The 15,778-nt window shown below is 36.6% G+C and overlaps 1 protein-coding gene across 1 annotated transcript; it reads left to right on the top strand.

Moving 5' to 3' along the window:
* Positions 1 to 202: 202 nt before the first annotated feature.
* On the top strand, positions 203 to 11,919 carry LOC112502603 (protein transport protein SEC23-like). The gene is made up of 12 exons (XM_025106555.1): positions 203 to 940; positions 1,600 to 1,773; positions 2,127 to 2,288; positions 3,355 to 3,497; positions 5,329 to 5,404; positions 5,479 to 5,654; positions 5,755 to 5,836; positions 6,551 to 6,628; positions 9,984 to 10,145; positions 10,243 to 10,506; positions 10,962 to 11,066; positions 11,572 to 11,919. The coding sequence occupies exons 1-12, from the start codon at positions 203 to 205 to the stop codon at positions 11,713 to 11,715; spliced, it is 2,304 nt and encodes a 767-aa protein (XP_024962323.1). The 3' UTR covers positions 11,716 to 11,919.
* Positions 11,920 to 15,778: the final 3,859 nt, after the last annotated feature.

Genomic DNA, 15,778 nt, shown 5'->3' with positions numbered 1-15,778 from the left:
AAAGTGAAAGTATAGTACTAGTTGTGACAACATTTAACCAATTGAGGGGTTGGAAATGACATTTAACCAAAATTGATTCACCGGTCTTTCCCCCCCATTGTAACAGGATCCTCTGTAGTTCACTGATCAGCAATTGTTCAGAAAACCAAAAGACGATTTCCCTCACATTTGCTGTGTGATCATATCAAATTGATTTATCAAGATGACGGAATTCTTGGATTTGGAAACTCAGGACGCCGTGCGGATGCCGTGGAATGTGCTGCCTGGTACCAAACAAGAGGCCGCTCAATGCATCATTCCCGTTTCGGCTATCTACACACCGCTCAAACCCTTACCAAACACCACCCCTCTCCTCCCTTACACGCCTCTACGATGCCGTAATTGTCGATCTATCCTCAATCCGTTCTCAATTGTTGATTTCTCCACCAAAATATGGATCTGCTCCTTCTGCCTTCACCGGAACCACTTTCCCCACCACTACCAATCAATCACGGAGGACAATCTCCCGGCCGAGCTCTTCCCCCAGTACACCACCATCGAATACGAACTCCAGAACGAAAAACCCACGTCACTAATTACCTCTCAGGTGTTTTTATTTGTCGTGGATACTTGTATCATTGAGGAGGAAATTGGGTTTCTGAGATCGGGTCTTTCGCGGGCGATTGGGGAGATACCGGGTAATTCACTTGTGGGTTTGATTACTTTTGGGAGGTATGTTTGTGTGCATGAGTTGGGATTTTTTGGGAAAATGCCTAAGGTTTATGTGTTTAACGGGAGTAAGGAGATTAGTAAAGATCAGGTTTTGGAGCAGATAGGTTTCTTTCTGAAGAAAGCAAGATCGTCTATGACTGGTGTTCCTGGGACCAGGGACGGGCACTTGCAGGATAATGTTTCAAGGTTCTTATTGCCAGCTGCAGAGTGCGAGTTTGCTCTCAATTCGGTATATGTTTATACTTAAATGTCTAATCTTCAGACACCATATAACATGTTTATGTTGTTACGGAATCATGTTTTTGAATTAATACTGTGTTCATTGCCATGATATATATTTTTGTTCCTAATGTTTGTAAACCAAACCCCACCTCACATATACCGGGCTCGCTTGTTTGGTTTGGTTTGTAAACCAGTATCAGTTACCTTAAACAATTAAATGGTTAGTAGAGTAGCCTTTTCTTTCTTCTTTTCATTTTCTTTCTTCATTATCATTACTACAATTGCTGCTCTGGCATGCATCACATCGGCAGATTTTAGAGCACTACATTTCTTTCATAATGTTTTGGTATCATCAAATGTTTGTTTTTAATGATAAAAAATGCCTATCCTTTATATTCCCACGGTTCTAGAGTCCACCTTCTAAATTGTGAAAGTTTGAGCTATAGATTTGAGTACATTGTGTTATTTTACACTACATGGAACTACTTTTTGGAATAAAAATGTTCCACCAAGTGCATTCTAGTTTCGGAATTTTTTTGTTGGGGGAGGGGTTACAGCATAGATTCTTGGCGTCATTGTTACATTACCAAACCTGTTTTGCTGAAATGTACCTTTGATTTGAGCTTCTTAGGCTTGTTTGATAGTTAAAATTTGATATTTCATCAGGTATTGGATGAGCTTCAAAAAGATTCCTGGCCAGTTCCTGGAGATCAAAGGGCACCTAGGTGCACTGGCACTGCATTGACTGTGGCTGCTCATCTGTTGGGAGCATGTGTTCCTGGTTCTGGTGCTAGAATTATGGCATTTTTGGGTGGGCCATCCACCGAAGGGCCAGGCTGTGTGAGTTTTCTAATCTCAAGGATATTAAAATTAAAGCTTGCCACTGACTTATGTGGTGAATATTATTATTTCAAAGTAATGATTATTTAGTTGATTTCACGTTTTACACTTTATGCATCTTTCTAGTAGCTGATTGCTACACCAACCGTTGATTGTAGTAAGATATATCTCCAATGAATGTGTAGCAACCCCCTCACCCCTCGAAGAGAACAACCCAACGAAAATAAATTATTCCTATTCATATACTGTCAATGGATTCTTTAATGTTGTTATTGTAGACATTTATTGAAGAGGTCAATCTTTTGTTGCATGTGGGTTCTAAAATCTTGTTTTTCTTGTCTTCAAAATTTCAGATAGTGTCAAAAAGTTTGACTGAACCTATTCGTTCTCACAAGGATCTAGATAAAGATGCTGCTCCTTTCTTTCATAAAGCAGTTAAGTTATATGAAGGGCTCTCAAAGCAGCTCGTACATCAAGGACATGTACTTGATGTGTTTGCTTGTGCTCTTGATCAGGTGATCTTTTGCTTTGACTCCTATTCTCCACCCTGCTAATGAGTCGCACCTAAACAACTGATTACACATGTTATTTCTTCCTTGTAATATTGTGCAACTTTTTATTTTTGAGACTTATTGCCCATGACCTAAGTCGGTATTAGATCATAGGCACCTAATGCTTACTTGGTTAAGTGTGGATTAGATAATCCGGCTTCTAGAACGCTGCTGATGGTTGTCACTGATAGGGTCGTGCTATTATAACTTTTCTTTGGACATTGTGGGTGGACAAATGCATCATTTGTTGGGTCGATCACCAAAGAAATATGGAAAAGATAATAAAACTAGAAAATAGGAAAACGATAAGAAAACAAGATACATATTGTTTCCAATTAAGAGTCATCCATGCAAACTGCACATAACTTTTATATCAGCTTTAAACCCATAAACCCATAACATATGCCCTTCTCAATGCTCTTTCTCGAATGACGGTGCTATATATGCAAATGGTTGACTTCATTTTCTTTGTGGCTAATTGCTTATTAGTGGCATTGTTATGAAATGTGACCAGTTAAGGAAAATAACCCACTAATTCAGGTTTGCCTGATGAGGTATGAATATATGACATATAGAGGTTGTTGTCTTTAAACAGTACAATACCCTTTGTTATTAATTAACTGTATGAATATAATAGTGTTAAGCACATCAAACAAACGTGTCAATCGACATGCCAAAGGCGGTCACTGAAGATAATACAAGGTTATGTTTGTTGGCTAATAATCTTTATTGATGAAGATGTAACAGTCTAACAGATATAAAGAATTAGGCAATGATTAATTCAAGTGGTTGGATAGAGAACCACAAAGCGTCACCCTCAAATTTTAATACATCTATCTTCTAAAATTTAGAATTTGCCAACTGAGGAATGGTCATTGCTGTGTACTTGATTTGGTAGTTGAAGGTCATTTTGTTTCTTCAATATAATACATTGCATACTGTTTCTTGCTCTCTTGTATCTGCTTCAATTTTTATTACTTACTGTTTTTGCAATGAAGGGATCATTAATGTAATTGTTTATTCCTTCAAGGTTGGGGTAGCTGAGCTCAAAATTGCAGTTGAAAGAACTGGAGGACTAGTTGTGCTAGCAGAAAGCTTTGGCCATTCTGTTTTTAAAGATTCTCTACTATGTGTTTTTCAGTCTGGGGATAATGAGCTGGGTCTATCCTCAAAGTAAGGGTTTGGTTTGAACTCCTTCTTTCCATTTGATATTTGGTTTAGCATTATAAGTTTTTCCTAGACCTTTTGTTGTTCAGTCTATATCTATGAAGGGGGCTCTTACATCTTGCATGTAGGGATAGTCAAATGAGAGCTTTGTAGCAGCAATTGTGGGATCTCTCTACATGTTTGGTTCTGTTGAAAGTAATGCTTTGATAGAGTCATGCTGCTAACCTTGTCACTTCATCGCACACGTGTTTCCTTTAAATGTAAATGTTGCAATCCTTACTCTGCCCCACCACCATGCACCCAAGATTTGAAGGGCAACTGGCTGTGGGATGGTGATGAGCATAACTAGCACAGATATAAATCTTACTTTGAAAACAATTTATAGTTCAGAATTTCTTACAGGATTGAAAATACAATTGATTCAGAATCAGTCAATACCTTTTCGTATGATTCTTTTTGACTTTTGGGTATGTGGCATCTTTTAGTTCCAACAAGTTGGCATTTGTCTGAAAGCCAAATGGTCAAACTTCTTTTAATCAGTCTCCAGAATATCTATCATCATAGATCATTATGTTGCTCAAGGAAAAAATCCTTGATTTAGCAACTGATGAGATAATCATCTGGTGAAGTTCAACTCAAGAAAGCCTGTACTGTGAATCACAATGGTCAAGTCCAACTTAATTACTCAGCAATATGAATTGCATTCATCTATCATCCTTATCTGTTGTCAAGCCCATAATTTGATTCGATTGGTTATGTGTGTTTTCCTATACCTTTCTAGATGCATCCCCCTTTGGAACAAGTCTGCTTGACATAAAATGAGCTATACTAAAATTTAACCTTACTTACATTCCAATGTAGTTATTTTCCCGTAATCTTGTAATACTTAAAGTATCACCATGACCTTGTTCCTTATCCACTCAATTTTAATATTGACCTTCACTATATGGCCTCAAGTCCACAATTTGTATTTATGTTCCCGTACTCTTATGTGGATGTTATTGTTGATGGGCGAGTATTTTGAAAGCATAACTTAGCAGCTTAGCAGGCTCTTTTTTCTACATAATGTAGCGGCTCTTAGTGTGTTCTTTAGAACTTACCGTTACACAGGAATCCAGATTATCATTGAAGAGTGCTCTAGCCTGATCAATTACTATGATTCTATTTGCAAATTTCATACACCATGACTTCCTATTGTAATTGAAAGTCAGTGGCCATACCCCTTGGAACTAATTCTTACAGAGGTAGGATGGAAATGGTTGTGCAATTCTGTGGTAAAACTTGCTTTTAATTTTCATGAAATTTGAACTGCAAGTGAACATATATCGTAGCAGACACCAATGATGCTTCACGTTGTTACTTAAATAAATTAGTATCATGAAGTTCGTATGATAAACATAGTTGCTTTATGATTTCTCATTCGTATCATGTGGTCGTTAGATACCTAGCAACAATTATAAATTCAATTTTCTGTTTATATTTTTCTAAAAAGGCGATGAAGAAAACAGTGCTTGGCAACTCTTTTCGTTTTCAATAAATTCTGAACAGTTTATAAGACATTTTCTACACAAGACTATTTTGTTAATGGGTTTTATATCATAAACATGGCATTAATTTTTTAACTTTTAAGAAGCCTCGGTTTCAAATCTTTCAAAACACAATAGTTTTTCCTACTTTTATGTAATCAAGAGCGATTATAGAAATCAGAATACAAAACCATATCTAGAGTTTAATCTCTTTTCGCTGCTTTTGGTGATTCGTAATTGTTATTTTGCAGTTATTGCTTTTCAAATAACTGTTGATTCAGTTCTTACTTTATGCTTCAAACATCATGCAGTGGTATGTTTGAGATAACCTGTTCAAAGGATGTCAAAGTTCAGGGTGTTATTGGTCCATGTGCATCACTTGAAAAGGTCAATATGGTGCTTTGGTGAGCTAGTTTATTTGGATTTACCTCAGATGTTGACTACTTCTTGTCATTATGCAGAAAGGTCCTTTATGCTCCGATACTGCAATTGGTCAAGGCGGTACTACTGCTTGGAAGATGTGTGGGCTCGACAAATCTACTTCTTTATGCTTAATATTTGATATTTCAAAGAAGGAGATTCTGGATGTTACTGGTCAAGCAGCAAACAATCAGTTCTATTTCCAATTTTTGACTTGGTAACATTTTTTATTGCTTGATTTCTTTAAAGATTGGCTATGACCCTCTGTGGCTTGCAATGTGGAACTCTTCTGACTTGCTGTAGATAATATGCTCCAGTTATCAAAGTAGCAGTGGACAAATGAGGCTTCGAGCTACCACCTTATCCAGAAGATGGGTCACTGGGCAAGGAAGCATACAGGCAAGCTATTGGTTTTAGCCTCAGACTCAATTTCATGCTCCTGGTTCATTAAATATGCTATTTCTGAATTCAGAGCTAGTTTGACTTCATTTATGGTAATAATCTTCTCATGAGTATTTTCTTTACTTGCCACTGTAAATGCATAGGAAAGGAAGACCAAAAGACGTTTTTCAGTCCAGGAAATCTTTTCTGATGTTTACATACACCTGCACAACCTGTCAAGTTGAATGCTATTACTCCTGATCTTCTTTATCTTTACTGGGATTGCCCGATTGATATCAATCATGAAATGTTTAAATTAGGAGGGATGATATGACACATTGAACTGGCGAAATGAGTTAGTCTTTTCTCCGTTTCCTTCTATGAAAATAATAAAAAATGATATAAGAATAAGCTAAAGCACAATATTATGTGAGCCGCAATTGTTGATCACTGGTTTTATACATGGATAACAAATGCCAATAGGGAAGTTTTCATTGATGACCACTAATTTTAGTGCATATTATACCAACTATTCTGGGTGAATGTGTTATTGCTAACTTCTTTCTAAACTGTCGCTCCTTTGTTCTAGGAAACACTTTCGAAGCACTTTGTCTTTCTATTATTCCAATCTTTCACTGGCACATTATTCTATTGCATAGACTAGAACATTGAATTGTAATTCTGATTGAATTTTAATTGAAAATGGTGAAATTGCTTTTACATTATTAATAGGATTTGACTGCTGGGTTTGACCAAGAAGCAGCTGCTGTAGTCATGGCACGCCAAGTTTCTTTTAAGATGGAGACTGAGGTAACAATGATCATGTAATAGATTAATAAGGTGTAATTCCTTACAAAATCTAGATGAAGTAGCTTTTGTGATTATCTTCTCGTCTTTGTGTCTTAGTTGTGACTCAAGTGTTCTGCTTTAGCTTGATTTTATCATTTAGCTTCTTACATGCAGAAGCAAATTTAAAGATGAATGAAGAATTTTATACAGACATGTTTTGAAACTAATGGGGCAGCTCGGTGGTTGAGGGCTGAGGCTTCTCAACTTTGCATGTGTTAATGGTTACAGACTTGCACCTCTATGGGGAGAAATAATTCCATGCTTTTGAAGCAACTCTTCCATGTCAAATGAAAGATGAGTCAGTTATGGTTAGAAAATTGTGAATTTTTATTGCAGAAAAGTCAACCTCAAATGTGAAACAAAGAGTAATGAATTTGCAGAGGGTCAGAGAGAGGTCAAACTTGAATCCCAGCTTGAGAAGAAGCAGCAACACATCGTGTGAATCATTTGAGTCTATTTCTTCTTCTGAGTTCAATGAGCAAAGAAGCAAACATTAGAGAAGCACTTCCTGATTACTGCAGCTTGAACACACCAATTAAGGAAGGAGGTGCACTGTTGTGGATAAATGCAATAGTATGTAGTATGCAAATCATGTAGGAGCCCTAGTTTGCATTGCCTAAAAAGAACTACACTTTCTTCTGCAATATGATATATGAATCGACACTTTTAGGGTATTTCAGGGAAAGAGAGAGAGATTGAGAAATAGAGAGTGAATGGGGAGACAAGGATAGGAGATGAAAATGATAGAGATCTTCAAGAGAAGATTGCTCTACCTAGTTTTAATCAAGTAGTTTGGTTTTGAGGGTATAAAGCCAGCAAATGGTCGTATTGTATCTTCAGTAAATGTGAAAATCTATATATGCTTTTCAACTTAAATGCATGGCATACAACCTCCTAAAACTTTCTCTGTGACAAGTCTATTGACTTAACCTAGGGACATGATATTTTTTCTTATAGTTTTAAGATTCCTGCCTTATTAGCTAGATGTTTCTTATCATATATGACGTGTGTGCATGTCTCTAGGATATATATTTTATGGTGTCTCAAGATGACGGAGCAACTTCTTTTACTGTAGCAATGAGTTTAGTATCAAGAATGTAGTGCATAGTCCAACTAGTGATAATGATCCACCAAAAGAGCAGCATAGCTCAATGTTATTATACTTGCATGTAGAATTAAACACTATGAGTAGACCATATACTAATATCACAAGCTTGTGTAAACCAAACGTACCTAGCAAAGTAGAGTCTGAGTAGGATGTACACAACCAAGGGGTAGATAGGCTATTTCCATCAAGATCCGCAAAACCAGACCAAACAGACCTAGTAAACCCACTTGAAAGTAGGGTCTGGAGTGGGTGAGATGTGCACAGACCGGACCTCTATTCAAAAGGAGTAGAGTGGCTGTTCTCGTGAAGATCCCCGGCTTGGGCAAGAGTGTGAGCAAGCAGGTAAAAGGTATAAAGATTAACAGATTGTGAATGAAGCACAAGAAAAATAAGTAGGGGAAGGTAAGGAAGGCAAAACACATCTCTAGCCTAAACTGAGCCCTCTACTCCCCCCCCCCCCCCCCCCCCCCTTTTCCCTGTCCAAATCCCTTCTTCCCAACTACACTAACTACTGGTCCCATACCTAGTTTTCTACCCTGGTCCTACATCTCTAAGTACTCCTATCCGAGGTCATGTCCTTAGTAATGTCTAAGGTCAACATGTCCAACCTCAAATTGCTCATCCGTGAATGCAAAAGAGATTTTGGGGAGGCATGTGAGAAACGAAAATTTGACAAATTCTTTTGGGATTTTTCAGGATTTTGAAAAGGTACTAGAGAGCATGAGACATAGAAAAATATAACTAGAAGTAGGGACATAAAAAAAAGAGCATGTGAAAAAAAAAACAATAAGGACATGTGAAGAAAAAAGTTAGAAGCATCTTGGTAAGTAAGGCCAAAGATAAAGTACTAAAATACCATACCGCTTAAAAAGTAAGTACGAGTACCAGACCCTGTTACTCCAACCATGCCAAGACATTGCTACCGTATTTGTCGACTCTCTACCACCTCCACATCCATATAGCTACTAGTCCCAATAAAAAATCAGTTATCCTAATATCACAAGCTTGTGTGTTTTGGTTAAAAGATATGAAGTAGCAAAGCCTAGGGTAAAGTTGGTTCTTGAGGGGGTTATTGTTCTTGGACAATTTCTCACATTGAAATAAAAGACACTGAATAAGTAAGAAACTCCTTGAAAAAAAGATTATGATTTCTACAAATTACTTGGTGATATAGAACTTGAATATAGTGTCATGCTATCATATTCTTTCTGATGGGCCATAAGCTATCCGCAAAAAGATTATCAAATAAATTGTTGAAAATACAAATGAAAGAATGAGGGAGAGGGGAGGTACCAAAGTTGATTAAGAAATACGAATCGAGTATTTAGTTGACATTGAGAGTTACCTAAAATAGATATGGTTTCCATGTTGTCTTTGAATCTGAAAATTCTGTAATATTTTACAATATCTTGTTGCTCATCTGTTTTGGTTCTATATAATATAGCCAACAACCACACCCCACTTGCATCATACGTGATAGATAACCCAAACAAGTGTTGAATTTTGTGATGATCAACACACAAACGGAGTTCGACAACTTGCTCGGCGACCTAAAGTCACGAGTTAAAATTCGCCGCAACTTGCATCTGGCAAGGCTTGATCACATGTTGGTGGTCGCAACTTGTGAGGGAGCTACATTACATAATTTATGAGTTACACATTGGCCTGCATGTGATTTGGTGTCGCTGGTTAAATAAACCATGCGAGTTGGGTTGGCAAGCTATGCTCGAATGACCAGGTCTATGCTGGCGACCACAAGTCGTTTGTCGCACATGTTAAGATAAATCCAAAATTAGGGCTCATTTGAGTAGAGAGATCACAAATACAAATTCGCAAAAACATATTTTGATATTCCCGCCTCTCCAATTCGAAGTAGTAGGTTATTTTGGCTTACATTTGGATTCTTGTAATCGTTCGGTGAACATTCGTTGTAACCTCTACTTATTGAAAATATATGCCTCATCTTGTAAGCGTTCGGTTAACATTCGTTGTAACCTCTACTTATTTGAAATATATACATCATCTTGGGTTTGTTGTTTGCATGTTCTTTCTTTTGAAACTTGTTATGTTTAGAGCAAGTTTTCTTTTTGCATATCTTTTCTGGGGTTTGAAGCTCTTGCCTAACTGCTGCCTTAGAGACAATGACATCAAACTGTAACTTGTATGTGAATCCTTTTATATTGTGAATACCTTATTATCAATACGCAGGCTGAATTTGATCCTATAAGGTGGCTTGATAAGTCATTGATACATCTGTGTTCTCGCTTTGGAGACTATCAAAAAGACAATCCATCTTCATTTGTCTTATCTCCACGGTTATCAATAATTCCTCAGTTTATATTCAATTTGCGACGCTCTCAATTTGTACAGGTATTACTTAATTTGGATTATACATTCAGTAAAATACACATCATTGGCTTCTTTTTGGAGGTTGAGATGGTGTTACTCTTGTTTCAATTGTCTTTAGGTCTTCAACAACAGCCCAGATGAGACTGCATATTTTAGGATGGTTATGAACCGAGAAAATGTTGCAAATTCAGTTGTGATGATTCAACCTTCATTGATCTCTTACACTTTTAATTCCGGAGGAGAGCCAGCTCTCTTAGATGTGGCATCTATCGCTCCTGACAGGATCCTTCTTTTAGATTCCTATTTTACGGTCGTCGTATTTCATGGATCTACAATTGCCCAATGGCGCAAAGCTGGGTACCAGAATGAGCCTGAACACGAGGTAGTCTTACTTTAAAGTTGATACCCCTTCTCTCATTTTTAAGAATCTAAAAGAACCAAAGCAATTTTGTTGTAAGATATACATTTCCATTTGGACTATGCTTCGACAGTTTGATCCTCTGTGTTGTGTATATTCTTTCTCTGTTCTTTTATGGTGTAATTCACTCTTTCCTTGTTAAGGCATGCCAAGTGTGGTTTCTTGTTTCACAACATAAAAGCTGTTTTTCAGTTGGCAATTTTTTGTTATTATTTGTAGATCTGTCACTTATATTTCCTTACTTTAACCTTTAGTCACTTATATCTCATTAATGATAACTTTAGTTACGATGGAGCTTACAAGCTGCTACAATATGCCATGAAATATGTCATATATGAAACAAAGACTTGAAATTTAGATGGCATCTCCAGTTGCTAGAACCTATACTACTCACTTGCTACGTTTTTACTGGTTTGCAGGCATTTGCCCAGCTGTTACAAGCTCCTCTTCATGATGCTGAGGCTATAGTAAAGGAAAGATTCCCGGTACCCCGTTTAGTCATATGCGATCAGCATGGATCCCAGGTCATTAATTATTTTCAGTTGCTAACATCTTCATTACTCCCTCCGTCCCGATATCAGTGTCCACATTTCTGTTTTAGTTTGTATGAAAATAAGTGTCCACTTTTAAAAATAGGTGCCTACTTTCCAGTTATAACCTTAATTATGAGACAAAGATTCATTACTTTCTCTAGTATTAGGGGTAAAATTGTCATTTAAGTAATAAAAAGTGTAATAATTACACAATTCTAAAACTGTGTGCCTTTTTTATTGTGGACATTTACTTTGGGAAGGAGGGAGTATTTTCTTTTGGACCAAGATAAAGTGAATAACTTAAAAGATTATAGAAGAAATAACCATCTTGTTCCCATGAAAATTGAAACCTTTGACTTGACATGTATATTTAGCAATGTTTGACTATTTTTCAAATGTCTAAAATACTGTTCCGTGAAGACATATAGATGGATGCTGTGGATCAAATTAACGTCATCAAGAGCTTGTTCTCACAAGTATGTTGGAATATGTGCAGGCTCGATTCCTACTGGCGAAACTAAATCCTTCAGCTACATACAATTCTGATGCTCCACTAGTGCCTGGTGGGGATGTTCTCTTTACGGATGATGTCAGCTTTGAGGTCTTTTTGGATCATCTTCAACGCTTAGCAGTTCAATAAAATTTCTTGCATCTTCTCTATAATCTAGAACAATACACACATAGATCTCCAATTTTGCAAGGTTACCCATCTAAGTCAACTGTATAGTATAGCATACCATCTCTATCACCATATTCTTCTTTATGCACTTTGGCTTAGTTAAGGTAATCGTGTGATGTGTCAATTTTTCAAGATATAAAGTGATACTTTTTTATCACAAGTTATCTAATAGAAAATGGGTTCTTATTTTATGATGAAATCTCTTGCATTTCTCATCATTTACATATTTGCCATCATAAGGTATGCCCTCATTTTTCAAAGAACTTGAAGCAAATCTTTCAAGCATCGGAGCATAATCATTGAATTAACTTTCTTAGCCGTAGAACTTATATTTCATTAACCAAGAAATAAGATTGCTCTAAAGGAGCTTCATTCATCGTTTTTCACTTTGTACTCCATTTGGAATAGTTGCAAATTTGTGTCCATACCTTGAACATAGGCTTGTATTGCCCTCCCATACATTTAATAAATACTCCATCCCAAGAAAGGAAGTCCATATTTGACCATTGAGTGTCAAATATATCACTTTCTTAACTTCAATAACAATAATATTTTGGCACAAATTATATCCAAAACACCGAAGAAGTGCACATAATTTATTTGTAATTAAGTTGATCTACATTAGAACAAAACACTTCATTGATTGACTTGCATGAAAAAATACCGTTCATTTACTTGCAGCTATGAAAGGATTTAGCTCACAAACAAAGAGTATTATGTGGCATTCTCAGTTGCCACTTTATTCTGTATTTGAGTTGTGCAGCTTTATCTCGAACTTGCAGCACAACGTATAAGTTGTGTTCTACTTTGCGGTTGGATGATATTTATAGTTGCTGCTCTTGGGATGTAGTCATGTCACGTGCCTTCTTAGCCAGATGGCTTTTGTAGTAGCTCATGAATTTTGCTATGAATTCTAGAAGAAGACAGAAAATTATTGTTGAACAACATGGAGAAGACCAGAAAAGCACAAAGTTTGATATTTGTATTGATTTTTATAGCAAAGGAAGAGTTCTCTCCTTTCCAATTCTACCCTTAATTTTGGAATGGAGAAATTCATTACTCCCTCTATTATTAAGGGTAAAATTGTCAATTTTAGTTGATTAAAAAGTGTAATAATCACACATTTATGAAACCATGTGCCTTGTTCATTGTGGACATCTATTTTGGGATAGAGAGAGTAATAAAGAACATGGGTAGATATGGATCTAATTGCTTTACCTTCAATGCTCATGAAGAGGTAGAGAAGCTTTTTCCTTTCATCGCTGGGATATGTTTTTCCTTCTTCATTTTGTTTACGTTCAGATCCGCGATGTTTATCAGTCCCCTGGATAGAACATGAAAATGGTCATACATACATACTACGCTTCCATTCTGTATCATATTTAGTAATGACACTAGAGTTCATACGCTATATTCCTTATACATCTTGTCGATTTGATTATGCATAAGCTCCTCAACATTCTTCTTCAGTTCAACTGCTAGAGTCTGCAAATATTGAATATTAGATAATTTATACTTATTGAAGAATTGCATATAGGTTTAATCGTTCTTACTTTAAAGATGAACTCAGGTGGTACACTGTGGTCTATGAGATTTTGAAGTTTCCTACGTATGTCATATAACCTGTCGAGATAATTGATTCAACATGTTAGATTTTCAGTTGAATGACAGAAAGACCAAGTTTAGCACATTTTGGAAGTCTTGGTTTGAGGCCTGTGATTTTTCAATGTTTTGAAAGTGTCATGTTCGTAGTTTTTCTTGATGAATGTGTAACAGAGCGTAATCTAGTAGCTTACTGTTTAGGGCTCTGCTTTACTACTATACTTTCGGCAATATCTGCAATATCATCTTCCCAACCAGTTAAGATTACTTGATCTTCCTCCAGAGGGGAACTGTAGATAGGTTATCGAAATACACACATAAGATGACAAAGAAAAAAGTCCAGCAAGTTTGGAAACTTTGATTAGGATATACACCATGTGTGTGTGCTTGTGGTGCTATTCAACCAACTTATCTACAACCCAACCAACCTTTAAAGAGGCAGATAGGTAGGGGCAGGTTTGGTTGCAAACCAATTTTAGGTTGTGAACGGAGAGCATGCCACGTGTCCCATACATTCACGGGTTATTCATCATGAATGATGTATCAATCATCATGAACGGTGTATCAATTTATCATGAACATGAATGGTGTATTGTTCATATTGAATGTTGCATTATTCGTCATGAATGGTGTATCATTCATCATGAATAGTTCAAGACTGTTCACCTTCATTATTTCATGATAAATGTGGACACCCAGGGACACGTCTCACGCTCTTCTTTGTCTTTGTCCTCCGGTTCACAACCTAAAATCGGTTTGCATCCAAACTTTTCTCTAGATGTGTATACAACATATATATATATATATATACATCTATATGTGTGTGAGTATATCTTTGTATAAACTGAATCAAACAGAACCTATATTGCCAGGTAGCTTCAAATGAGCGAATGGCTTGTCGCAGGTTATTCTTGGAATTGATGGCTATTCTTTCAGCTAATTGCTTTGGCAATTCTATTTCTTCCTTTTTTGCTATGAATTCCAGGACTTCAATAATCTGGAAAGTGGAAACAAAGAAGAAGGATTGGATGATGCTGATAGTTGTCAACAAATAATTGGAGGAGGCTCTTACAAAGTTCAAAAAGTATCCAATGATCACCTCTTTATTAGAAGGTGAAAGGAGTTGGACCAATTTGCAGACGGTCTTAAGTGGTTGGAGCTTCAAAGAATCTTGGCAACAAAAGAAGATTTTATGACATCCCCTATAACGCTCTATAACCCACCTTATATAAAGCAAGGCATCTGTCGATAGCTTGTCTGCTTCATGGAGAATGATAGCTGCAGTCGTTGATTTGAGGTAAATCATGTCGAGTATTTTGGACCCACTTGCTTAACATGCCCCTTTAGTTTTTATTTATATTTATTCACGTATAACTTGAATTTAAGGATATACCTCTACAGTTATCATTGCCGCATCGTGCCATTTTGTTAGTTAACTTATTTGTCTCTTTGATGAGTTCAACTATGACATGCTTCTCGAATCCCTTTAGGTCAGACAGATTAACTTCTACGTGCTGAGATGATTCCTTCACATTTACCACAATACTGCTTACTTCTTCGCCCTGAAATGTACACACAAAGCTCGTAAGCATATATATATATATATATATATATATAGAGAGAGAGAGAGAGAGAGAGAGAGATAGATTCAGGGAGAACCTCAAAAAAATGAAACACTGAGGAACACCCTAATAACCATTCATCTATATGGTATGCACATATCGCATATGCATACAAGTAATTGAAAATGTTTACTGGTTTCTATGCACGTGTGCATACCGGACAAATTACTTGTATGCACGTGTGCATACCATACAAATGAATGATTATCAGGGTGTTCCTCAACTTTTCATTTTTTTGCGATTTCCCGTAAAGCTGACCCTGTGTGTATGAGTGTGTGTATATATATATATATATATATATAAACCAAACCAAACACACCCAGTATATCCTACCATACAAATGAATGATTATTAGGGTGTTCATCAGTTTTTCATTTTTTTGCGATTTTTCTTGAAGGTAACCCTGTGTGTGTGTGTATATATATAAACCAAACCAAACAAACCCAGTATATCCTACTGGGAGGTGGGGTCAAGGGAGGGTGAGATGTATGCCGACGTGACCTTAACGACTATATATATATATATATATAGGATTGGGTTCCGGGGAGAATAAGAGTTATGGTGAGAACATGAGAACAAAACCTACATCTACCTTAACCTTTATTCACCTATTTTTATCGTTACGACTGAAACTTTAACAAGTTAATGCATGTGAAAGTGATTAAATGTATATATAAGTTCATGGAAAGGACTAAAAGGGAAGATAAATATGAAGGATTTTTTACCCCATATTGTAGGGTGGATCTCGAAAGATATGAAAGATCTCTCTCCAAGTTGTACGTACGACTTTCATCGAATAC

The sequence above is a fragment of the Cynara cardunculus genome, unplaced genomic scaffold, assembly GCF_001531365.2.
Source record: "Cynara cardunculus var. scolymus isolate 2C unplaced genomic scaffold, CcrdV1 Un_Scaffold_1656, whole genome shotgun sequence".
In the NCBI taxonomy this organism is placed as follows: domain Eukaryota; kingdom Viridiplantae; phylum Streptophyta; class Magnoliopsida; order Asterales; family Asteraceae; genus Cynara; species Cynara cardunculus.
This window is presented reverse-complemented; position numbering and strand designations above follow the sequence as displayed.